Below are 27674 nucleotides of genomic sequence, written 5' to 3' on the forward strand. Positions count from 1 at the left end.
GGTGAGAAAACTTGGATTTCACGATCGAGCGGCTGCTCACAAGCCAAACATCACGCCGGTAAATGTCAAACGACGCTTCTCTTGGTGTAAGGAGCGTAAACATTGGACGATTAAACCTTGGAAAAACGTTGTGTGGAGTGACGAATCACGGTACACAATGTGGTGGTCCGATGGCAGGGAGTGGGTATGGCGAATGCCCGATGAACGTCATCTGCCAGAGTGTGTGGTGCGAACAGTAAAATTCGGAGGCGGTGGTGTTACGGTGCGGTCGTGTTTTTCATGGAGGGGGCTTGCACACCTTGTTGTTTTGCGTTGCACTATCACAGCACAGGTCTACATTAATGTTTTAAGCACCTTCTTCCTTCCCACTGTTGAATAGCAATTCGGCGATGGCGATTGCATCTTTCAACACGATCGAGCACCTATTCATGATGCACGGCCTGTGGCGGAGTGATTATAGGACAATAACATCCCTGTAATCGAGTGGCCTGCACAGAGTTCTGACCTGAATGCCATAGAACACCTTTGGGATATTTTGGAACACCGACTTTGTTCCAGCACTCACGAACCTACATCGATACCTCTGCTCAGTGCAGCAGTCCGTGAAGAATGGGCTGCCATTCCCCAAGAAACCTTCCAGCGTCTGATTGAACGTATGTCTGGTAGAGTGGATGCTTTTATCAAGGCTAAGGGTGGCCCAACACTATACTGAATTCCATACTGAATTCCAGCATTACCGATGGAGGGCGCCACGAACTTGCAAATCATTTTCAGCCACGTGTCCGAATACTTTTGATCACGCAGTGTAAGAGCCACCACATATAAGAGGCACAAGTCGACACTCCGGGAGGGAAAGTTCCTAGCGTTATTTAAAATGCAGCAGTTATTCACGAAACGTTTTGAGCGTGTAGGAAAATCATTTATGTAGGTGTCACTTTTGCATTTGTTTGCAACGAAGGCTATTTTAAAATTACATTTAAAGCCTTATTTAGTCATTTATCGAGATAGTGTGAACTTCATTTCAGAATATCACGTACCATTTCGTAGCTTGGTATATACGGTCTGCGAGATTTTTGTCAATCGTGTATTTGCCTTTGTGTGTCCAAGTATACGTTCAGATTACTCCAAATTCAATGATTTTCTTCCATAAACCTTCTGTTCTTTGCACTCTCCGTAAGGTCCAAAATTTGACTATCTCACAAACTTTTCTGAAATTTGCTATAGGGAGTAACAGAATAACAGTTCGACAAGCCGAAATTGTTCTTCCTATGAGGCACGCGTACGATTCTTCTCTTCAATAAATTTGAACGAAATATTCTCCCGCACTTAAAAGGATGCACTTCACACACTTTCTGGCTAAGTAATTTCTTCACCTTAAGATTATTGAGAGAACAGAATGATGGAGAAGTGGTTAATGCACTTCTCCATGAGACAGCTTTGACTCCGCCAAGATAGCCGTTCTTATATTTCTACAAGAGCAAGTGTATGAATGTTGGGTGGATTCACATTTCGCCTTGGGTGTCACTCTATTTATTTATTGCCCAGTGCTTAAAGAAGGCGGGGAACTGTTTAGATAATGTTGCTTTACAAACTGTTTCGAATCTTAGACAAGCTGGTGTGTCACTGTCAGTCAAGAGATATGGGAAGAATTTAGAAGACCGTGTAAGTGTGGGAAGGCGTCGTTTCGTTACGATAACGAAACAGTCAAGTACAAATCGCAATATGCCCCATTTCTTCCAGCTGTCAGATCACGAGAACAAGCTTCACAGATATCACTGTAAGGAGTCACCTGTTAGACCTCCGCAGGGTAAAAACAAACACAGCATGTCGTATGAATATTGATATACCGCCTATCCACCTATATCCATCACTAAGGTTCTTTTTGTGGCAGTATTCAGTATTGATTTGACTCCTAGTGGTGAAAAAACAAATATAACTGCCATTACGAGATCGATGTGGGAGAGCTAGCGGCTACGCAGATCGTCTAATCCAGTGGTTGGCAACCTCATCCCTTCCGTCCACTAGTGGGCGTTCCACTTTCATGGTTGACGGTAAGCAGTAGGGGATTTAAAAACATTTTCAGTAGGTCTTCATAGAAAAGTGACACGAGTGTTTGGTAAATGACATATAAGTCATATGTGGGCAACGACGGCTTAATCTATGCATTATTAAAAAAACTTTGAAAAATGTTTGTAGTAAAATCCAACCAAATTTCACCCGAAGATGCGATTTGTTATCGCGAAACCGGATGTAGCTTGATTTCACAATAAACGAGGATTAGCAGCTACAAGCAGACTATACTTTTTGGGAGATTTTACTATACAATTTTTGTTAAATTTTTAACTACGACTATTATCTGCTCTAACTTGCTGTAACTATACTTTATAATTTTTATAAAATGAAGTTAATCTCCTACCTTGTAAATCACCATTACCATGGAGTTGGTGGGCTGTAGGAAAAATTTACTACAAATAGAGATAAAAAGGTGATCAATAAGCAAAAAAGGTTGATTAGCCCTGCCCTAATCCAAAGGTACAAGAAATAGTTTGTAGGTATTCTTGTTCCGAGGAAACACATTTTCATATGTATCGTGGAGTAAACCCATTCATTCTTTTCATTTTCAAATTTGTGGAAAAGCGCAACTCTAAGTACGCAATGCTACATCCTGCAACTACGTCTACCTGCACTACAGACACGACTGGCGGGTTGCCTAATCGTAGGTCCTCCTCTAGGCTCTACAACATAGGCTGGATTGTAGCCCAATTTAGCCCTCTGCCAGTCACGTGTTTGTCTGAACACTGAGCAAGTGTCAGTCCTCCAAGCCTGTGCTTAAGGGGGCGTCTGGCCACAGACAGACCAGTTCCAACTGCAGCGCCATCAATCCAACAACAGAGGATCGGCACACCAGTACCTCAACGAGCAGCCAGCAGTCGCTACTGGAGCCATCGCCTCCACCGACCCCGGCTTCACTAGAGACGGTATACGCCAATTTGACCTTACTTTGCGACTGTGTCAAGTAAGGACATCAATACAAGATACCCGACCGGACGTAGAATAAGCCAAGTGCCATAAATCTTCACTTACTAAAGAAAAGTCGGTCTAGGAAGACTATGTATTCGTGTTTTCTTCAGGCTTTCTTCTAACTGGGCCCTGCAGACATTTAACCCTGGGTTATTCCATTTTCTGTGTCTTGAATTAAAAGTCTTTTGTTTGTACTACCTGGGAATCACTATCCGCATGTGTGGACTCGTTCCAGTCATCACAAGCCCTATCAATGATTATGATGATGATGATGTTTAGTCAGTGGTGCACTCAACCACGCGGTTATCTGCACCTGTACAAGTTCCCAGCCTTTGCTAGGTCCAAAGCGCCACTTTCATGAATGATGAGGACAACACAAACACCCAGTCATCTCGAGGCAGGTGAAAATCCCTGACCCACAAACCCTATCAAATTACCATAATAATATAACCCAGACTGACACAAACCCAGATACTGAAGACGTGTAACTGAAGATGAAGTTCTTAGCCTTGTAACGAGTTGTTCAAAATTAGAACGCTGTTATTTATTTATAATTTCTGCTACCAGCCACTTTTATTTGTTTTACGTTTAATCTAACGTTAATAATATTTATGGTGTAGAACTTGTTGACTTTATATACAGAGGTGACAGAAGTCATGGGATACCTCGTAATATCATGGACTAAACATGTCTTTGGAAATACCCTGCGGAAATATTAAGCCATGCTGTCTCTATAGCCGTCCATAATTGCGAATGTGTGGTGGGTGCAGGATTTTGTCTACGAACACTCCTCTTGATTCATGTCGGGCGGTCTAGGTTGCCAAATCATTCGCTCCAGTTATCCTGAGTGATCTTCAAATCAATCACTAACAATTGTGGCCCACTGACATGACACATTGTCATTCATAATGGTTCAAATGGCTCTGAGCACTATGGGACTTACCTTCTGAGGTCATCAGTTCCCTAGAACGTATAACTACTTAAACCTAACTAACCTAAGGACATCACACACATCCATGCCCGAGGCAGGATTCGAACCTGCGACCGTAGCGGTCGCGCGGTTCCAGACTGTAGCGCCTAGAACCACTCGGTCACTCCGGCTGGCGTCATTCATAAAAACTGAACTCCATCGATGGCTGCAGACGATCTTCAAGTAGCCAAACATAACCTCTTTCAGTCTCTTGTACCAGAGGACCCAGTCCGTTCCATGTAAACACAGCACACACTAGCTTGCACAGTACCTCCTTGATGACTTGGGTCCATGGGTTCGTGGGGTCTGTGCCACACTCGAACCCCACCATCAGCTCTTACCAAATAAAATCGAGACTTATCTGACCAGGACAGGGTTTTCCAGTTGTCTAGGATCCAATCAATATGATCACGAGCCAGTAGAGACGTCGTGCCATAAGCAATGGTTCTGGCATCAGTCGTCCGCTGCCACACTCGTTAACGCCAAATTTTGCAGCACTGTCCTCACGGATACGTTCGTCGTAAGTTTCACATTGATTTCTGCTGTTATTCCACCGGCTGGTCCCAGCGGAGGTTCGAGTCCTCCCTCGGGCATGGGTGTGCGTGTTTGTCCTTAGGATAATTTAGGTTAAGCAGTGTGTAAGCTTAGGGACTGATGACCTTAGCAGTTAGGTTCCATAAGATTTCACACACATTTTTTTGGTTATTCCACGCCGAGTTGCTTGTCTGTTAGCACTGACAACTCTACACAAACGCCGCTGCTTTCAGTCGTTAAATAAAGGCCGTCGACCACTGCGTTGTTCGTGGTGAGAGGTAATGTCTGAAATTTGGTATTTTCGGCACACTCTTTATACAGTGTATCTCAGAATATTGAATTCCCTAATACTTTCCGAACTGGAATGTCCTATGCGTCTAGCTCCAACTACCATCCGGCATTCAATGTCTGTTAATTCGCGTCGTGTGTCCATAATCACGTCGGAAACCTTTTCATACGAATCACCCAAAAACAAATAGGTGCTCCAATGCACAGCCCTTTAATACATTGTGTGCGCAATACTACCGCCATCTGTGTGTTTGTGTATCGCTATCCCATTACTTTTGTCCCCTCAGGGTACTATTGTATCCAAAACAGAAAAATACTGGTTCCAAAGTAAAAATCACCCTTAACTTGCATTAGTGACATCCATATGCGTTGAACATTCACACATGACGGCAAATAACAATTTGCTGAGTCTAGCATTTCCGGTAGTAACAGCTCCGCGTTACTGAGTTAACGTTAGACTCACCTGTAATTGTCCAGGGAAAGCACCGGCGGGGAATTCGAAGCAGGAGTATTGGGAGAGGCGGTGCAATATATGTACAGGACTCGTATTCCAGAAGAGCATGATTCATCTCTCCTTCTGGCCAACCAGATTTCTGTTTTCCACGATTTTCGAAATCCATTACAGCAAAAGCTAGGCTAGTTCCTTTACAAATGGAGATAGCCGTTATTATTCCATCTCGTGTCCCATCTTGCTTGTGTTGCGCTAAAAAGGTCGTCGAAGGAAAGGCAAAACGAAATTTTTGTCCTTTCTACCTGGCTATTCCCATATACGAATCCAGTCGCGGTCCACCCAAGTCGGTACGGCGCGAAATGATACTGTACGTGTATGACGTCGAGCAATTCAGCAGACTAACTTGCTTTCAGATCATTGATTACAATGATAACCAAACTTTCACAACCAGTGGGACGCTATCGAGCGCCAGACCTGTGGTTACAAATTACTGGCTCGTAATTTGCGAGAGCAATCTGTGGTCTTATTTAAGGTCTTGACTTCTAGGTCATTAGAGACCGAAGGATGGGTGAAGATAGGTGTGTTTCAACGAATCGTCTTGCCAAGCAGTTTACGGAAATAAAAGAAAACGCAAATGAAGAAGACCAACTGGACATGAACCCAGTTATTCTAGATTAGATTCTGCACTTCGAACCCAAACTAAAACAGGTGTATAAGTTGTGGTTATATTTTGTTTGGTTCTGTATCAAGCAGAAAACAAAAAGTGAAATCTTCATAATTTTTTGTGAACCTGGCGATGCGCGCACTCACACGAGGTTAGTCATAGTGTTGTTCACCCCGACGACGCCGTTGCCCTCGTCCGTGTATTCGGCAGTGACGCAGTTGCCGCCCAGCTCGAACACTGCGAAGTAGCGCTCCTGCTCGTACCACTTGCCCAGGTACTGTGAACAGAAGAATAGCAATCACCGCCTGCTTCTATATACACTCATGCTCATAAATTAAGGATAATTGCAGAATGTGGTTCCACACAACGTTGCACTACACAAAACTGGCGCTAATAGCATAGGCACATAGGGAACACACACGACACAGATCTGTAAGTCCACGGTATTGGTGGTAAGTTGAGAAAACCTTCCCGAAACACATGTGCTACAAAACGCCACTGTTTCCTGCGCATGTACCCCGACATCAATATGGGATATACCACCATGCACACGTACACAGACTGCACAACGTGTTTTCATACTCTGGATCAGGTGGTCGAGCAACTGCTGGGGTATAGCTTCCCATTCGTGCACCAGTGCCTGTCAGAGCTCCTGAAGTGTCCAAGGGGTTTTAAGACGTGCAGCGATACGTCGACCGAGAGCATCCCAGAACGTGCTCGATGGGGTTTAGATCTGGAGAACAGGCAGACCACTCCATTCGCCTGATATCTTCTATTTCAACGTACTCCTCTACGACAGCAGCTCAGTGGGGCCGTGCGTTATCATCCTCCAGGAAGAAGGTGGGACCCACTATACCCCTGAAAAGGCGGACATACTAGAGCAAAATGACGTCCCGATACACCTGACCTGTTACAGTTCCTCTCTCAAAGACATGCAGGGGTGTACTTGCACCAATCATAATCCCACCCCACACCATGAAACCACGACCTCTATACATGTCCCTTCCAAGGACATTAAGGGGTTGGTATCTGGTTCCTGGTTCACGCCAGTTGAAAACCCGGCGAGAATCACTGTTCAGACTATACCTGGACTCGTCCATGAACATAACCTGGGACCACAGTTCCAATGACCATGTACTGTGTTCTGGACATCAGACTTTATGGGCTCTCCTGTCACCAGGGGTCAGTGAAATGCACCTTGCAGGTCTCCGGGCGAATAAACCATGTCTGTTCAGTCGTCTGTAGACTGTGTGTCTGGAGACAACTGTTCCAGTGGCTGCGGTAAGGTCCCGAGCAAGGCTACCTGCAGTACTCCGCGGCCGTCTGCGGGCACTGATGGTGAGATATCGGTTTTCTTGTGGGGTTTTACACCGTGGACGTCCCGTACTGTAGCGCCTGGATACATTTCCTGTCTGCTGGAATCGTTGCCATAATCTTGAGATCACACTTTGTGGCACACGGAGGGCTCATGCTATGACCTGCTGTGTTCGACCAGCCTCCAGTCGCCCTAGTATTCTACCCCTCATCAATATGTGTTCTTTGAGCCATTTTCAACACACAGTCACGATTAGCACGTCTGAAAACGTCTGCACCGTACTATGACATGCACCAACACACCTCTGCGTATGTGGACTGCTGCCAGCGCCACCGTGCGACGACCGCAGGTCAAATGCAACGCATGCTCATGCTCATACCCCGAGGTGATTTAAACCCGCAAACCGCCCACCAGAGCGTTGTTTCACTATGTATCAGCATTATCCTTAATTTATGAGCATGAGTGTACTATATTGCCAGCCAGCGCAGGACAGTGGCTGACTAAAATGTGTATGTCTCATCAACTAACAACACTGCGTTACTACATCGCACTTCCTGTAAATCAAGTGGGTGAGCGAAAATTGTATTACGGTGAATGTGTCGTAAAATATTTAAGTCTAAGGCCGATATCGAGTTAACTCGCCTGAAACAGTCAGTCATTACAAAATATGGAACGCCCCTTCAATTCGCTGCTGACACTGTTATCCTTGGCTCTTCGCAGTGTCACTTTCCATGTCTGAAACTGCCTCTTCACCCACCATTCACCACTGCTTTCGCCGCTGCAAACATATGCTTGTTGTCGTTTTCACCACCATCTGTGTTACAATAGCAGTTATCGACTGTCATCTATTTGTCGGCTCCCTCATCACCTGCATCGTTGTCTATGTCGTGCTCGGCATCGCCATACGCCTTCAGACGTCACCGTTCCCCGTGTTTGCAGTTACAACCACGTGGGTATTCCTCAGAAGACTTTATCGCTTTATCTTGTCGTCTGTCACAGCATGCAGCCATGACCTCCATCACATCAAGACTAGTCTGTACCTACCAGTACTCGACTCCCAAGATTACATGATATCTCGCCACAGAGGACACGAGACTTCTTCTTTCAATGCAAAGGGAGTCCTGGTCACGGCGCAGTTGTGTTTGGACCATGTACCTTACTCTGTGACAAGACTCATCAAATTGAATCAACTCAGAGAGACAGATCAGCAGCATACTCATGACGCGTGCTTGTGTAAATATTTTGTACATCAGATTTGACAGAAAGGAATGGAGGTAGACGCTGAAAATCTGTGTATTTGTGTAGTATAACCAGTCAATGGTGACAGCCATAGTGAAGAACCATTTGAGGGAAACGTGCATGCGTACATGTATGCGCTCTGCACAAAACATCTCTTCGGGCTGTTTCCCGTGACTCTGCACATTTTCGTCGTTTTTGCTATTCGTGTCTATTCAACTGCTCGCTCACTACAACTACGTCGATCGGTTTCTACGGAACTTTTCACAACGGAATGGCGCAGTTCAGGGTATAAACAAATAAATTGTTGAACCGGAAGATTATGGTTGTCCGCTTCACAGCGTCTAACATGAAAGTGAATTCACTATCAAACTGCTCAACTCGCGATTGGATGAGTCAGGCCTTGTGACGCGGACATTTGTCTTACTGGAAGATATTGTCGCCATCACCTAAGATACGAATCATTAAGAGATGCTGGTGGCTGGCAATAATATACTTTCTAAAAGCCGAAGTCGCACCTGTACCGTCTGTGTTAACACGATGCTAAGCTTCACCAGGGTCATCTCATCACGATGCTCAGCTGCGCCAGGGTCATCTCAACTTCAAACACAGGAGATTGAACACATGTCAACAATTTCTTTTGCATTTTGGACGGTGATAGGTTCCTTAACAACACTGTGACAGGTGGTAAAAGTGGTTCAGCATTTTGACCGCCTACACAAGAGAGCAGGAATGGAATTCCGCCAGAAAGGACCACAGGTGACAAGAGTCCAAGACCATGCCCTTAAAAGGCAAAGTCATGCTCACAGTGTTCTGGGATGTTCAAGGTGTAGTACAATTGGAATTCATCCCTGAAGGCATCACCCTAAACTCTGCAAGGCAATGCGAAACCTTCGGGAAACTGAAAGCATGAATTCGAAGAGTTCGCCGACACATGGAGCGGCCTCTCCTCCTGCTTGTATATGCTAGACCGCTCACGACCGCTGTAACGTCTGCAACATCCCTACTCCTTGGGTTTACTGTCAGCGATCATCCTTCACACAGCCCTTAATTGGCCCCAACAGATGTGCCCGATTGTAGGCAATTCCGAATATCGTGCTGGCCAGGGAAGTTGCTGCACATCTTGTCGAGTATGTTAAGTTTCACAGGCAATGTGTGGGTGAACATTATCCTGTCGAACAACACACCACCTTCCTGATGCAATAACGACAAAAGAACTAGTCTAACAACAATCTGCACCTACAGAGCGCTGATTAGCATCCCACCCAGAAGCACCAAAGGTGAACGAGCAGCTTGTCGCTCCCCAGACCATAAAGCCTCTGGTGGGGCCAATGTGTCTTGGACGAATGCACTCTACGATAAAACTCTCACTAGGTCTACGTCGTGCACGCAAACTACCATCACTTGCTTGCAGGAAGAATCTGCTTTCGTCACCGAAGACCACGGCGCGCCACCCCATCTTCCAGGTGATCCACCATTGGAGCCGTGTACGTGGATGCTGTGGCGTGAGTGGAAGACAAGCTAGAAGTGTGCTTGCCCGTAGTCCCAGGGCTAATAACCAATTCGCTAAAGTTCATGTTGACACGTGTTATCTGTGCTGTGGTAGTTGTACTATCTGCCCCTGCTCCCCTTATAATACGACGATCATGAGGGGCACGTGTGCTGCGTGGACATCCAGAACCACATCTACGGTTGTGAGAATGTTCACGTGACCACAGATACCAGGATCGTTGCACGTATGACGCAGCACGTCCAACTTCTGTGACAAGTCTCCGAAAGGACCATTCCGCCACGCGGAAGTCAGCAATTTGGCCCCTTTCAAACTCTCTCAGCTGGCTAGCATGAGTTCATCTCCGTTGCACGGTAGATTCACATGTTTGCGCCACACTGAGCTTTCTGGCTGTGGGCATTCAGTCAAGGTTTAAACACAGCTGGCGCTCAGGTAGCTATGCAACTACGCTATCTGTTGGTGGACGACGCTGAAACTATTATAATTAAAGAAACTGTTATCATTACGTCTACTATCCCCCAAGTGGCACATGGGATCATCAGATCGAAATCGACGTCGTAATTTTTTCTGGCAGTGTATGTATTTAATAACGTGCGTTTAAGCCAACAACAAAAATAAGTTATAGTCAAATAATTTAACTTAAGATTCAATGTTCACAAACTGATGTATACTTATACACTATCAAACATGGACACTATATGTCGTTGTGAGTTTCGTTTCTTTTTGTAGTTAGTTCGGAGTATTAAAAACTCACAAACTAAATTAATAACGAGGGAGCGCCTCCGAACTTTTTATGTGAAAAGTTTTAAGGCTTCCTAAATAAGAGAAACGGTATTAACATTCTACATCTTTACTCTTCAATAATTATTTCTCAACACAGTCACCCTGGCGACGAATGCAATTTACCTAGCGAGAGACCAGTTTGTTAACACCATGCATGTAGAATGTTTGACTTTGTTGAAGGAGCCACAACCTCCCCTCTGCTAACAAGGCTCCATCACAACCAACATCTCTTACGGAACTACGTGAACGGGTCGAGTAGGCAGTATTCGTCGTCTGTAATCGACTGCATACCAGAGTTAGTGCCTGTACTGCCACTCATGGAGACTACACCACCTACTAATATGGGTGTTTCGGGACGGGCCCATACTTGGTACCTCAGAATCGCTTGTGCTATTGATCTGTAAATGCAGTATTTCATTTACTTCATATGCACTGTTGCGACAATGAATCGTGAGTGAATTGGAGAGCTCTAAAAGGGTCTACTATTTTTTCCCCGGCAGTATATAATGCATAAACGTTAGGCGGAGAAACTTGACTTAGGCCACGGCCTAATACTCATAAAACAAATTTCACCAAAAATAAAACACCTGTTTCAACAGGAATTCGTATAACATTAGAGCACTCACTGTACTGAGATGTCTTCCACTAACATGAACGTTGGAGCCGGGAAACTTCACTCGAAACTGTATGGAAACTTAAACTGTTTTAAAGCGTGAGTGCACATAACGGTTTATCACTTTCTGCGAGTCAAATACTTCCCACTATGTGTAACGAACAACGGCCGACCTTCGAGATAATTTATTCCCCTGGGAAAGTGGTATCCTAGAGCGAGTCTCATAGAGCCCCAGCGGTTTACTACTACGAGACTGTTGCTTCCTATTGGAGTTGGGTTGTTATTTTCAGGGACTGATAATAAAACAGTGGTAACGTTGTCTTGAGTTAGGGTACTGTTGTCGCACGCACTAATTACTGAAGTACTAAAGTACTTAGTGGTCTTACCCGTTGCACATATTACACAGTGATAAGAAAGCTGTTTGCTATATCTCGCTTGACAAATGGCGACTGGACAATAGAGTAATCTTTACCGTGTATAAAGTAGTTGCAAATACACGCACACGTAGATGGGGTAACAAACAGAGCCTATTTATTAGAGGCAGAAATTTAACTGCCTAAAAGGTGTGCAGTATATTGAATTTACTGAAAATCGCAGAGAAATTTTCAATCAAACTTAATATGACGAAGGAAGAAGTATTTTTCAGTTGTAGTAAATATATTTGTTTTGAATTTCCACATTTCATTTTTAGATGCTGTCATCAGTCTACAACGACATACACGATTCCATTACACTGTATTTAAACGTTCAATTGTTGTACTGTAATCATTGCAAAAATATTAATTTGCAGTTCATGAGGGTTCAAAAATAGGGTAATGTAAATATGAAACACAGATATGGCGAAATTCATCTCGCTCTGTTCGTTCCTTGAGACACAGAGCGACGCGGACAGAGGCGCTCAGGTTGATGCCGTATTTCTTGACTTCTGTAAGGCATTCGAGACAGTTCCACTCTCCTACTTAGTGAACAATTATTATTTAGGTAAAAATGAATTTTTAATAGACTTCGTTTTTAAACTGGATTAAAAAATATAAAATAATTTCTCGTAACCCCTACAGACAGTCCTGAAAATTTGTGATTGTGACTTATTAATAGCCATGAAAATACTTGGAAGGTTTAAAACAAAAAATGCGACATACAATACTCAGAAGGTGGAATATTCATACATCAATTAGAAAGTAGTATAACAGTAACGAGGTGAACTATCCATGCATCAGTTACGTGTAGCATGCACTCCATGTTTTTCGTTTAAAGTCGTACAGGTGTCTTCGTAGTTATTAAAAATTCTCAATAACAAGTTCTCAGGATTATTTGTATTGTTTTAGGCATCTGTCTGGGGCTCGGACAAATTATTTCATACTTTTTTTTGCCCTGTTTAGATACATAGTACATTGTAAGTTCGTCTTTACTTAGATAATTATTTTCTATTTCAAATCTTGTGTACGTGTGTATGTGAAACAATTCAGTAGTTTTCAAGCATTTTGATGAGATTACAACACGAACAGTTGTTAAATTTCAGGTTTGTGTCAGTTTCTCAGCACCTGACCCATCCAGTATATAACGTCCTCCTACGTATATCTCTCGAAGTGGCCGCCGAGGTAGAACTCAGAGAGATTCGAAGTAGTCGTTCTTCCCTCAAACCGTTCGTGGCTGGAACAGGAAAATGGGGAAATGGCAGTGATAGTCGAAGTACCTTCCGCGACACGTTAGACAAGAAAGCGACTTAATATTGCATTGTCATCGTATTCTGAGCTGTATTGAAAATTTCTAGCTCTTCGGGAAATAATACTGATAACTAAAGTACCCTCCGCCATACTCCAGACAAGAAAGAGAGTTCATATTGCATTGCTGTCAAGGTCTGATCTACGTTTAAAATTTCAAGTCTCCAGCTCATCGGGAAGTTATTTTAAAAACAACTGCAAAATTTTTACCGAACAGACAGACAGACAAGAAAGCGGCCTAACAAAAACGTGGTAAAGTACAAGATTACAGGGCATGGAATCAGATTTTCGTGTATTTAGGCCTTTCTTGCGGACAGAACTTAACACACCCTTCTCAACAGAACAAAATCGAGAGATGTAAAGGTAATTTCGGGAGTACTCCAAGGGAGCGTTATACGGCCGTTAGCGCTAACGATTGATGGGGGATGCTGGAGGCTCAGTGAGGCTCTTTAGGGACGATTTTGTTGTCTTTAGGAAGGTAGAGTGTAGCCAAAGAAAGACCTCCAGGTAACCAACAATTGGCGCAGGGACTGGAAGTAAACCTTGAACGTAAGTAAATGTACCGCGAACAAATATGCAAAGAGATGAACTACAGTTAGATTACATTATTGGCGACAAGTCACTAGAGACTGTCATCATCATAAAATGCAAAGCATAATCCGGAACGACAGAAAGTCGAATGGTCAAGTAAAACAATTTATAGGAAATGCTCATACAAGGTTGAGATTCGTTGCAAGAGTCTTAATAATTCATAAACGAAATAAGTAGATTACGAAACATTGAGTATCATCCATTAGTACGTCGCTCTTACCGAGCTGGTCTAGGAGGATCCAACGATGAGCAGTACCTTTCGTCGCGAGATCATTTGGTCGACACGACTGTGTCACGGACACGATCAACAAATTACACCGACACAGAGTACAAGAAAAGTGTTGTGCATCACGGAGAGGTTTACTGTTGAAATTACGAAAGCAGATGTTCCACGGAGCATGTGGCAACCTGTTTCTCCCTCTCACTAATATCTCGCGAAGTGGCCACTACGAGAAAGTCAGAGAAAACAGAGCTCAAATGGAGGTTCGTCGAAAGTGGTTCTTTCCACGTACCGTTCATTAGGGAGGAAAAGTAATGCTACCAGAGGTACCCTCCACGACACACCTTAAGGTGCTTTGCGAGGTATGGATCTACTAATAGATGCATAAATACTAATACATCATTAGAAAAGTATATGAGTCGCGTCAAGACACCAGTGAAACATTGCTCAAGTGAAAACAGACAAAATCGCAATGCCTGTTAGCTGTGCATGGGGGAAATTAACAAATCGTTGTGACAGAACATTCTGAAACAGGATCTGCATTTTTATCCTTAGAAATTTTCCGTTGTGCACGATATAACTCTCCCGTAGTAACCTGCGTGGTTCATCTCTACTGGTGGTTTCTGAACGAGGGGATACCAGGAGTTAAGAATCCTCAGGTTCTAATTGATTTAAGTGAGGCCAGTATGGGCCTCTCAGTGTTGTATGAACTCATAGAACACGAGTCTTTACGCATCAGAAAATGTAGTACACGGCCACTATGCAATGTAACACTGGTATCAGGACAGTTGTCTAAATGTGTTATTTAATTAACATGTTTCAGGGAGACATGGTCCCATTATCAAGCGCTACAAGAAAGGAAAGCACAAATCGCTATTTCCCATGAGAAAGAAATCGTCTATATTGTCCATATAGCACTACATCCCTTAAAAGCATTACGTCATTTGGCACAGTACAGAATTAGCAATCAGTAAATATGCACTACCAAACATGTAAAACTCTCCATTGCATATCATGGTTGATTGATGATGCTTAACACACTTACAGAGGTCTGTCTACTGCCCAATGAAAGCCAGTTGTCAATCACCTACCAAAGACTGTTACGTATGACGCAGCTGTCGACTCAAAGATGTTCAAACGTTGGTATGTCTGTGTCAAGGCAACACCTCAATGTAATCTTACACCCATGTTACAGTGTTTTAACACATTGGGACATGCAGAAATAAAGCTAAAGATATTTCAGATAAATCTGACAGCAGTGCAACATAACATATTCAAGATGTCTCCGATGCTTCCTAATGAATGGTATTTGCTACCGTCAATGAACTTTTCTCTTTCTTGTTATGTTCTGTGAACCTTCCTGAAAAATTTATTCCTGTCTGACCCCCTCATCTAACGATCTTGATATATCCTTCATATACTCCCCTTTTCTCATCCGATTTTCACCCCTTATGGTCTTTCGTTTCATTTGCTCCAGTTTGTTATCCATCTGGAATCCAATGTTAACTTCTTTGTTGTTAAATAACATCGACAGTTTACGTGAGATGATTTCCCAGTACGACCTGACCCTATATTTTTGCGGATTTAACTCGTTTTTTTTATGTTAGCCATTGAGAACCCACGAAATCTAGATCTCACATGAAATCTTCTTTATTTGGATGGATTACTATCTTCGCAAACAATCTACCTATCTTAGGATCAAGAAATATTCTTGATTAGAGCTAGTGCAATTATGGCTTCAAACATCGTTAAAATGTTTCTAAAAATATCAACATCCATGCTAGATATAACTAAAAACACCGCTTCTTCGTTAGGACCAATGTAATTGAAGAATGGTATTAAATAGAGGTGTTACGCTGTTAAAACTGGGTAACTGGCATAATCAGTGTTTATATCAGAGTCAGATAATAATTTTAACAGCATAACGCCTTTATTTTGTGACCCTCGTTCAAATGCACTAGCCTCGAACGATGAAAAGCTGTTTTTAACTCTATGTATGTATATTGACATTTTAAGAAACATTTTCACAATGTGATCATAATGGCACCAACGCTAATCGAGAATATTTTGTGACCTGATCATGGCTATATTGTTAGCCGAAACTAGTAATCCATCCGAATAAATAAGATTATGTGCGATCTTGACTTCATGAGTTTTCTGTCCCTAACTAAATGAAATATTTACAACAGGTCACATCTCTCCTGGTTGACAATGTCAACAAACTTGGCATCTCGTTTTTTTCGTTTCCTTATGTTTGGTCCACAATCACAGAGTCAATTTAATTTTGGCCATCCTGTACTGATGATTAAGAAAGTAAGGTACGGACGAAGCAGACTGATAATGAGGCTGGAATATGCGTGTAGTGGTGCTGAAAATGTGAATTATTTGGCGAATACAGGGTGAGTTACCGGGTGGTGTGAATGAATTTTGCGGTTTAATGGCGTACGATCAGAATGCTCCAAAATAATGAAGGGGGATGCAGGAAGATTGTATTTATAATGTCTTGTCAAGAACAAAATCATTAGTGGCGGAGCGCAAGTTGGGACAGGACGAGGATGGAAAAGATAATCAGTCATATCCTTGTTCAAAGGAACCGTCGTGGGATTCACACTAATCGGTTAAAGTTAACAACGGAAGAACACTAAACAGGGATGACCCGGCGGAGATTTAACCACACCACTCCCGAAAGCGACTGTAAATCTTCACCACTGCGCCACCTTGCTGAGTAATACCAGGAAGAGGAGTAGATGTGGGAAGTTAGTGAGTTGGCACACATTACACGTTGCAGAGGCATCAAATGTAGGAGGCAAAGAGGAATATTCCTCTGTCGTGATTGTCAAGGTTGTTTCATAATTTAAGAGGAGCCGATATTTCTTTGAAGCATGCGTCTTCGCAAGCATAAAAATGTGAAATCACACATTGTGATGACTACCTCTAGTGCTCCTACCACTAACAGCAATGTTGGATTTAAGTAGATGTAAATAACATTAAAACAAAATTCGTCATCCGTTCTCACAGCTTAACTTTTGCCACTACCTCTCCCCTTGCTTCCAAATTTCACAGCAGCTTTCCTGCATACCTTGCGGGCCTGGTACTCCTGAAAGAAAAGTTTCAAATCAGTGCACACTGCAGCAGAGCAGGGCTGTACCGAGGACGTGGTGAGGCAGGTTGCCATCAACGTATCAGGCACAGGCCACAAAAATAACACGAAAGAAAGAGGGTTTTAGAATCAACCAGGTGTGCCATGTGTGGTCTCCTGCCCTTCTTGTTCCTGTCTTCTATCTACAAGGATAAGCCTTCCCCTGCGACTGCAAATGCATGCCGTTGCCGCATATCATTACATTCCAATCAGCGTCATATAGATATGGCTGCTATGGAAAAATATCTACCGCTAACATTGCTGCCAGCAGTGCTCGATCATGTTCGACAAGGGAGTCCCTGCAGATATTTCGCTTGGCTACTGTCGGCTAGCAGTTGTTGAAAGTAGTACGCTTTTTGACCGGAGGCTTCCAATTTTTGCTGACTTCTGAAACTGAGGACTGGATTGAGGTTGTTAAAGCTAGTGTTTCAACGTATTTTACAAAGGAAAAAGTGAAACGAAATACACAAGGCTTCCCGTTTGACGTTCCCTTTTTTCAAAGTGTGGGTTTTATTTATTTATTTTATTTATTTATTTTGCGTATGGCAATACAGCGACAATATTTTATATAAGTACAACAATGTGTAAATGAAATGTATAAAACAAAACAATGTGTAAATAGTACATGAGTCAAAAACAAGCAATAGCACAAAAAGATAAAGTACAAACACTCAAGACAGAATAACTACGCGTTAAAAGCTTTGCAAGCCTGACTAGAAACTCATTCATATATTTAAAGCTCAATATCTAGATTGCACAGCCAATCCAAAGCAGAGGGTTTCACATATATACCCTCTGAGACAGGTCTGGCGTATCTTCTTAAGGGGCATTCCTCAATAATATGGCGGACGTTCTGTGCTGGTGCTCCACAGTCACAGGCTGGTGAGTCGCATAGACCCCTCATGTACTTGTATGCATTGCATCTTGCATGGCCCGCTCTGATACGGTTTAATATAGTCCAGGTACATCTCTTCAGGTCAAAGCCCGGTAATTCGAGAGTAGGATCTTGGATACCTTGTTTATTAATTCCAGAATCATTCCAAAAGTGCCGCCATTGCTCCTTGATGTCAGGTTGATGTTCTTATGTATTAACCCATATAGGCTTCCGTGACTTAAAGCGGGTCGATGGTATTTCGTTCAAACCATCATGGATTGGTAGATTCTGTGGGTAATCTGAGTCATGAATTTTTGACCACTCTCTTGCTGCTGCTTCTTGCCTTCTCAATTGTGGAGGTGGGATATTGCTTAGAGTATGCAGCCAAGGGACTGGGGTGGATTGAATAGTGCCCGTTATTATCCTCCATTCACTCGTTCAACTGGACGTCGATATTCTTAGTAAGAGTGCTCGAATGCCAGACAGCAGAGCAATATTTGGCAACAGGATATACCAGGGCTATTGTGTCAGTACGTAAGGTGGATGCTTTAGCTCCCCAAGTCGAGCCAGCCAATTTTCTCAGGATGTTGTTGCGACTCTTTAGCTTTTGGCTTACGTTTTCTAGATGTTTTTTGTAAGACAGGGAGCGGTCTAGTGTTATGCCAAGGTTCAAAAAAATGGCTCTGAGCACTATGGAACTTAACGTCTATGGTCATCAGTCCCCTAGAACTTAGAACTACTTAAACCTAACTAACCTAAGGACATCACACACATCCATTCCCGACGCAGGATTCGAACCTGCGACCGTAGCAGTCGCACGGCTCCGGACTGAGCGCCTAGAACCGCTAGACCACCGCGGTTCACAGAAGTTCACATTCAGTTCCTGGTGGGCCATTTTATTGTTCAAGTGGAAAGCGTGGTTGGATTAGGGCAGAGTCGCCATTTTTTATAATAGGAATTCAAGGACTCCAGATCTTCTGTGAGTACGTTCGCTCCTTCCCCAAGTGTTTTAGATTGTACAACTAGTGCCAAATCATCGGCGTAGCAAAATTTCCTGCTGAATGTATTTGGAAAGTCGCTAATATACAAATTAAAAATGGTTGGAGCCAACACAGATCCTTGAGGAAGGCCATTTTTTATTTTATACGATCTGCTGGTGTTGTGGCTGATGCTCACTTTGAAAGACCTGTTCGTCAGCATGTTGTTCATTAAGGTTGTCAGTTTTAAACTAGGTAAAAGAGGTGTGACTTATAGACAGCCTCCAAGATGGTGTACCCCGGGCAACGGACTGCGATAGCAGGACGGCAGAAAGTCTACAAAAATGGCCGACGAACTAAATCATTGATCTCTCACGGCCACACACAGCGACAAAACAAGGAAAAAATGTGTGGGTTACAGATGGTTATGGCCAAGCGGTTCTAGGCGCTTCAGACTGGAACCGCGCGACCGTTAAGGTCGCTGGTTCGAATCCTGCCTCGGGCATGGATGTGTGTGATGTCCTTAGGTTAGTTAGGTTTAAGTAGTTCTAAGATCTAAGGGACTGATGACCTCAGATGTTAAGTCCCATAGCGCTCAGTGCCATTTGAACCATTTTTAACAGATGGTTATCTAAACATCGAAATACATTGCCGGAAAAAAATAGGACATCCAGAAAGACGACGTCAAGTTTGATCCGATGACGCCATATGCCACCTGGGGAATAGCAGAAGAAACTGATGATGGTTTCTATGCTACCTGGAGGATAACAGATGAATTGATAATGGATTTAACGTCGACCGGCAACAGAAAGCGCAGTGAAATATCTACCGGAGCGCCTTCTGCGTCCGACCTTTAATAGGCAATGCTCAGATCTAGAAGGCTCCATGTGGTGCAAACGTGTGAAGCAAGCAGGCAACCATGCCACGGAGACGCACTCGTGCTTCCTACAGCCAACTGAGCGAGTCTGAAAGGGGTCAAATAGTGGCCTTCCGAGGGGCAGGATGGCCCTTTCGTAGAACTGACACAAACTGAGCGTGTTTGGTCAGTTGTGCAACGACGCTGGTATCAGTGGACAAGATTCTGGACGTCCACGCAGCACAGATTCCTGCCAAGATTGTTGTGTTTAAGGGCAGTACTGGCAAATCTTGCAGCTACCGCAGCTGAGGTAAGAAGGCTTGTGAGCATAGACGTGTCAAAACTAACTTTTGCGATCCGGTTATTAGCACTGGGACTTTGGGCATGCACACCTCTAGCCCGCCTTCCACTTACGCCAGAGCATTGACGTACACGGCTAGATTGGTGCCGTCAGAGGATCACTTGGAAGGGTGTTTCAGTATGGGTCGATACCGGGCACCTCAGAACCGCTTGTGCTATTGATCCAAAATGTGATCATTTATGCAGTATTGCACTATTGCAACAATAAATCTAGAAGCACTTGGAAACTTCCAAAAGGCTGTATTAATTTTTTTCCTACAGAGTGGCTTTTACTATACTTATGGCAATGTCAGTGACTGCAACATCTTGTGAAAGCTATTTTATGAAATTGAAGTTGACTGTGGGCGTGAGCAGATTTAGCTATCTTGCCGACAGATTACGATACAACTGCTAAACTGGAAACAGAGGCGTAATCAATTTGTTCGGTTCAAATCAGGCGAATGGTAAGTAAAATTATAATAACACGAGAGCAATTTTTTTTCAGGATTCGATCGGGCGTGTAGCTAAAACCACAATAAAAATACTATGAAGATTTGCCCCTATCTGTCCGCAGTGTCTCAAATACATCCGTCGATCATGTCACATTGCACTTTACATTTCTTGGTGTACAGTGAGTACGTAAATATGCCTAATACAATAGAGTCTCCCATCAAGTGTGGAACGTGTGCTGTCCGTGGATTACTTCATGCTGAGAGGTTTCTCCTGTTTCAAAAATGGCTCTGAGCACTATGAGACTTAACGTCTGAGGTCATCAGTCCCCTATAACTTAGAACTATTGAAACCTAAATAACCTAAGGACATCACACACATGCATGCCCGAGACAGGATTCGAACCTGCGACCGTAGCGGTTGCGCGCTTCCAGACTCTCCTGTTTCCCCACAGGCCACATAATGTAGCTGTCATACGTTACAGCAAACGAACTTTGAAGCGGAACGTATAGACTTTCCTCATGCTGGGAAAGAAGCGAGTGCCATCCAATGATCTTGTTCAGCAAGTCCATCAGGCTAGGCTATTCGAGAAAATCGTCTACGAAGGACAATTCAGAACAAGCGAAGAGGAATGTTGCCACCAGGCACTGTACTTCATGACAACGTTCGGCTGCACAGTGCTTCTGCAACAGTAACGCTCCTGCAGCCTTTTTCTTGGGAAGTGTTTGATCATCCGCCTTACAGCCTGGGTTTGGCACCCTCCGGTTTTCATCTCTTTGCTAACTTGAACTGCTGGCTATGAGGCCGCCGTTTTGGTGCAGACAACGAGCTGCAGACCATCGTAGAGAACTGGCGGAAAGCACAAGCGGGTGCCTTGCATGATGAGGATATTGGAAAGTTGGTACCACGCTTTGAGAAACGTTTAAGTCGTAGAGGCGACTATGTAGACAAGTAGACAGAAAATTTAGTTAAATGTTGCTAATAAAACATTTTTGATTTGCACTGTGGTTTCCGTTTCGCGACCGTTCGGCCCTAAAAAAAAAAAAAACTGCCCTCGTAATAAAATTCCTTAAGTAGGATATTTTCTCAACTCTCAGTCCTCTTTCATTTATTACTTTCTTTTATTTTTAATCAGTAATTGATACACTATTAATAATTTATGAAGAATTAACGAAATCTGTTCTTTATTAAATATCAGACTAAACCCAATGCACAGTGGTTGCCCCATCCTATCTGGGAAAGTCAGGCCAAAGAATCTAAACACCTGCTTTGAGCTAACTTTCCCAGATACGATGTGCTGTACGACAATGTTCTGCATTCCTATAAGACGTTAATTTTGTACTATTTATATCCGGTTAACTGCGTATTTATAATTTTGCAAATGCACAGAAAAATGGTGTTAATTCTCTAAGAAACTGTACTCGATAATCGTTTGAAAACCAAGATCTAGATTCTAATTTATTTTCTGCAGTTATATATTTAATTTGTTGAGATCAATACTTGTATCAAGTATTAATTGTTCAATAGTGCTTCACCTTAACTATATCTGCAGCTGGTAGAAAAATATAGAATTCGCAAAATGTGTGTAGAAAAAATACAAAAAGGCAGTTTTATAGGGAACGGGAGGTTTGGTATTTCCGACAGGAGCACAGGATGATCTCAGTATGGCTCTGAAGTGGAGGGTGAAAATTCATCCTTTTATTACAGTAACTTGTTTCAGAGCTGTTAATTATCACGTCGTCTAGAGCTAATGTATGGCACTCCTGCAGCCTCCAGGCTACGTGTACAGCTCGTGACGTGCAGTGAGACTCACCCTCTCGACGCTGAAGTTGTGCTCCACCTCGACGTCTGGACAGGGCCCCAGCCCCGGCACCTGCCCCACTGCGGGAGACGCCGCCAGCCACGCCGCCAACACTACTGCCGGCAGGAACATCGCTAACTGCAACACGGCAACATTGCGTGTGTTGTTACCAAAGCAAACGGTGCATCTGAAATTTAGCCGGTGCTACAGGTGCGTTTTCGTCTTGGCACGGATGTATAAAACTTGTAGACAGGCACCGAAAGAACTAATGTTTTGCACAACTTTTGATTATATCAGAAACTATGGGATAGGTTCCATGAATTCTGCCTTCAGTTTTCGTCTGTCCTATGCATATAACATACTCAAATGCTTCAAGGATAGGTAGCATGAATTTTACCTAACAATTTTCATCCATCCTATCCAACTAACTGAGTAAGAAACACACTTTCTGATCAAAAGTAATCCTAACCCCCCCAAAAAACATACATTTTTCGTATTAGATGCATGGTGCTCCCACCTACTGTCATGAGCTCTATATCAGCAACCTCAGTAATCATTAGACATCGTGAGAAGGCAAAATGGGGCGCTCTTCGGAACTCACGGACTTCGAACGAGATCATGTGATTAGATACCACTTGTGTCATACGTCTGTACGCGACATTTCCACACTCCTAAACATACCTATGTCCACTGTTTCCGATGTGATAGTGAAGGGATACGTGCAGCACAAAAGCGTACAGGCTGTCCTCGTCTGCTGACTGACAGAGACCGCCGACAGCTGAAGAGGGTCGTAATGTGTAGTAGATGGACGGCTATCCAGACCAACGCACAGGAATTCCAAACTGCACCACGATCCACTGCAAGTAGTACGACAGTTAGGCGAGAGATGAGAAAACTTGGATTTCATGGTCGAGCGGCTGCTCATAAGCCACACATCACGCAGGTAAATGCCAAACGAAGCATCGCTTGATGTAAGGAGCGTAAACATTGGACGATTGAAGAGTGGAAAAATGTTGTGTGGAGTGACGAATCACGGTACACAATATGGAGATCCGATGGCAGGGTGTGGGTATAGTTGTAAGTAGGCTGTTTAGGTTTTTATATTGGCTGTATGAAAATCACTGGCTGTGCTGTGTGCAGTCTGTGGCTGGTTTGCATTGTTGTTGGCCATTGTAGTGTTGGGCATTTGGCTGTTAACAGCGCGTAGCGTTGCGCAGTTGGAGGTGAGCCGCCAGCAGTGGTGGATGTGGGGAGAGAAATGGCGGAGTTTTGAAAATGGAAGACTGGATGTCATGAACTGCTACATATATTATGACTTTTGAACACTATTAAGGTAAATACATTGTTTGTTCTCTTTCAAAATCTTTCATTTGCTAACTATGCCTATCAGTAGTTAGTGCCTTCAGTAGTTTGAATCTTTTATTTAGCTGGCAGTAGTGGCGCTCGCTGTGTTGCAGTAGTTCGAATAACGAAGATTTTTGGTGAGGTAAGTGATTCGTGAAAGGTATAGGTTAATGTTAGTCAGGGCCATTCTTTTGTAGGGATTTTTGAAAGTCAGACTGCGTTGCGCTAAAAATATTGTGTGTGAGTTTAGTGTTGATCAGAATAGGTAAAGAGCGAAATGTCTGAGTGCGTTCAGTTCTGCTCAGCTGTTTGAAAATCAAATAATGTAAGAGGTTTATCAGCACAGTAATTCAATAATTTTTCTAAGGGGACGTTTCATACGTCGACCCTTACCCGAGGATACCTCACTGGAATCTTCTGATTTTTTCTTGTAGTTTGTGCAATTAGTGCAGCCTTTGTTTATTGCTAGCGCGTAATTGTAGAGAGAATTTCCTTTGTAGTTGTAGTTTTTCATTCTTGTACAGTAAAACAGTTGTGGCATGCATGTAGATTTTTACCAAGCATTTCGCAGCAGCGCTTGCAATTAACGAGATATCATTTTCAATGCTATGTTAATGTGTTTTCTTATTTTGCTCTTCAAATTGTGCTTTTCTGTGTTGTCGTGTGAAATATTGTGACAATAATGCCGTGTGAAAAACGTAATACTAGGGTCCAAAGTAAACTGAGAAATGACAGTGAAGACGAAAGCAGTGTGTTAGCGCCACCGTGTAATGAATTAACTAATGTTCAAAGTAGTAATTTGGTAACTGTGCATAGGGAAATGGAGCGGGCTGCAAATAATGGTGTGGGCAGTGAAACAATTAGTGAACAGGGAAGTATTATCGATCGATCGGTCGGCAACAGCTTGCCTCAGGAATCCGAAATGACAGGACACAATCTTGCAAATACTGTAGATTCAGGTTTTGCGTCCTCGCCGTTTTCTCAAATAAGTCAAGACACATTTTCTGCTTTTCAAAATGCGAATATTGCCGGTTCAAATGCATTGCCGAATAGCACTGAGGAACATGTTTCAGACACCAGTGCATTGTTATTACAATTAATGCAACAAATGGGACAAAAGCTTCAAACGTTAGACACAATGGAACAACATCTTCAAAAGTTAGACACAATGGAACAACACCAGAGACAAACACAGCAACAGTTAGACACAATGGAACAAAATCAGAGACAAACACAGCAAAAGCTTCAATAGTTAGACACCACACTTGAACAAACACGTGAAGATTTAACTGATGAGTTATATAAAATTGAATCGAAATGTCAAAAAGTCTGTAATGACGTAAAAACACAAATTTGTGAGCATTTTCAACCTATTTTTTCGCGGCATGAAAATGCATTACAGAATCACGAAGCAGCCATAAAAGAACTGCAAACCATTGTTCATGAAAATCATGAGATCTTGTGGGCTAAAATTGACTCAGTTGCATCTACCGATTCGGTTACGGTACTTGCAAAAACTCAGGAAAACTTAAAGGACACAGTAGATACGATTTCAACACAAATGAACACTATGAAACTTGGTTCAGAAAAACACACTGAGGAAATAAGTACACTATCGGAGAAAGTAGCCGAACTTGCGGATCAGTTCACTAACTTATCTGCAAAGGTAGATGATGATCTGAATGACACAAGACCTGTAGCCATCACTGACACATAAGAGTATGAACAAATTAAGAAATTCAAACAAAATCAGAATCAAATTAATACACAACACAAAAGAGAAATCTGGGAAGTACAAGATCAGTTGGCACAAGCAATACAAAAATTACATATTTCAGAGGACACTCGCGCTCCAACACGGGAAGAGGGACTTAGAAATACGGAAAAGCCACAAAATAATAACACAGGGCATTTCGGAAATTATGAAAGAAATTGGCAAGGTGCATCGAATTTTGAGATGGAACCGCCGACACGACGTAACAATGACCGACATGCGACTCGCCGACATGATGATTTTGACTTTAAGCTGTTCATTACTACATGTAAATTCAAAACATTTAAGAATTCTGGCAGCGACATTCATCCACAAGCGTGGCTCCATCAATTTTCTCATTGTTTTCCTCCCAACTGGTCATTAGAGCACAGATTAGAATTTATGTGTGGCTACTTAGAGAATGAACCAGCTGAAAGAATGCGATCGGTCATTCACGATTGTCACAGTGAAGGACAATTTTATCATGCCTTCCTCTCAGCGTATTGGTCTCAAGCTACACAAGACCGAATAAAACATACCATCATAATGATGAAACATTTCGAACAACCTGAATTTTCCAGGCTTGTGAAATATTTTGAAGACATGTTGCACAAGAATCAGTACCTGTCAAACCCATACAGCCCCTCAGAACTCATCCGCATTTGCTTAATCAAACTACCTGAACATTTACGACACATTATCTTGGTAGGACGTTGCAAAGATGACATTGAAGCTTTTCAGGGACTGTTACAAGAATTGGAAATTGACACTGACAATCGCGGAACGCGAAAACAGGAACACAACAATTACAGGTCACATCCGTCACAATTCCGCGATGAAAGAAATAATAACTGGACGCGAAAATGCTATTCTCACAACACAAATCGTGACCAAAACAGACACTACCCGTATGACAACTGTTGGCAGAGTAGTAATAATTACAGGGAAAGATCACCTCTCCGCGGTAGTGACTATCACAGAGACAGTCAGAGAAACAGACAATATGGGAACCAAAATAATTATTATCAAGGGAGACAGAACAACTTTAGACGCAACGGTCCAGCGTGCAGTTAGGATTCAGGGAGAAATTCTCCACCACGTGACCGAGAAGAAAGAAACTATGGAATCTACCGACATGACGACAGACGATATGATCGTAACGACAGACCTGAATTGCATCAGAACTGGCGGGATTCAAACAGGGTGGGGCCCTCTCGACAAGGTGAATTTGTAGAAGTTAGGTCTCCAAATCCCAATAACGACGCGCGCCAACTAAGAGACAATAGGCAATGACTCATACCGGTGGCAGCCACAAAACGTACTTCTGAAACTGACGACGCAGCTGCCGTAGCTAGTAATTACGTAAAAATGGAAGACATTAAGAACATCTTACTCCAGGAACACGACGTAAAACATAACAACATTGCATATCCTGTGATTCAAATTACAGTAAATGAGGTAAAATTTACAGCAGTACTTGACTCTGGCGGTCCCATTTCAGTAATTAGTGAAACAGCCTTTATCAAATGCAACAAATCGAACAATTGCCCCACACTTCCGTTACGTAAGATTAAATTACAAGGTGCAATCGTTGGAAAAAGTGTAGATGTACGCCAACAAACCAACTTAGAATTCTTTTGTGAAAGCCACAGCTTCTCTACGAACTTTCTTATTGTTCCATTATTGTCGACGGAAATTATATTGGGAGTAAACTTTTTGAATGAATACAAAGCAATCTTAAACTTTCACGATGCTGAAATAAGTTTAGAGAAAGAAGGTAAGTCAATAGCTTTGAAATTTGAAGATTGGCTCTCAAACAATGACGAAGAAATTAATCGGCTTTACCTCCTGTTAGACAACAGTTCGGAATTTTCGACGGAACTTGACACTAACAATCACTCTGCAAGTACAGACAGGGATGATATCGACGGCGCATTTGATACTAATGAGTTAATTCAGAATAAAATTCAAACAATTGAGAATTGTAATGACACTGATAGGCAAGACCTTTTTGAGATTTTACAAGCACAGTCCACAGTTTTTACTCACAAAACAGGAACAATCAAGGGATTTCAATACCAATTTCGTGTTCGTGAGCATACTAAATTTTGTGTTAGACCATACGTAATTCCGGCGCATTATAGGGACCGTGTTAGAACAGAAATACAATCTGTGCTTGATGTGGTGTCACTGCTAGACACCACACTTGCTAGGTGGTAGCTTA

General features: G+C 42.9%; 1 protein-coding gene across 2 annotated transcripts in view; it reads right to left on the minus strand.

The window, feature by feature from the left end:
• Positions 1-27674, minus strand: part of LOC126457446 (apolipoprotein D-like) — a 173605-nt gene that overhangs the window by 23211 nt on the left and 122720 nt on the right. For both annotated transcript variants that reach the window (XM_050093740.1, XM_050093731.1), the window contains exons 2-3: positions 22366-22491; positions 6075-6205 (exon numbers count right to left, since the gene is read on the minus strand). In XM_050093740.1, the coding sequence (XP_049949697.1) occupies positions 6075-6205; positions 22366-22485 (251 nt within the window). In that variant the 5' untranslated portion in view covers positions 22486-22491. The remainder of the gene's footprint in view (positions 1-6074; positions 6206-22365; positions 22492-27674) is intronic.

This window comes from Schistocerca serialis, chromosome 1 (genome assembly GCF_023864345.2).
Source record: "Schistocerca serialis cubense isolate TAMUIC-IGC-003099 chromosome 1, iqSchSeri2.2, whole genome shotgun sequence".
NCBI classification, from domain to species: domain Eukaryota; kingdom Metazoa; phylum Arthropoda; class Insecta; order Orthoptera; family Acrididae; genus Schistocerca; species Schistocerca serialis.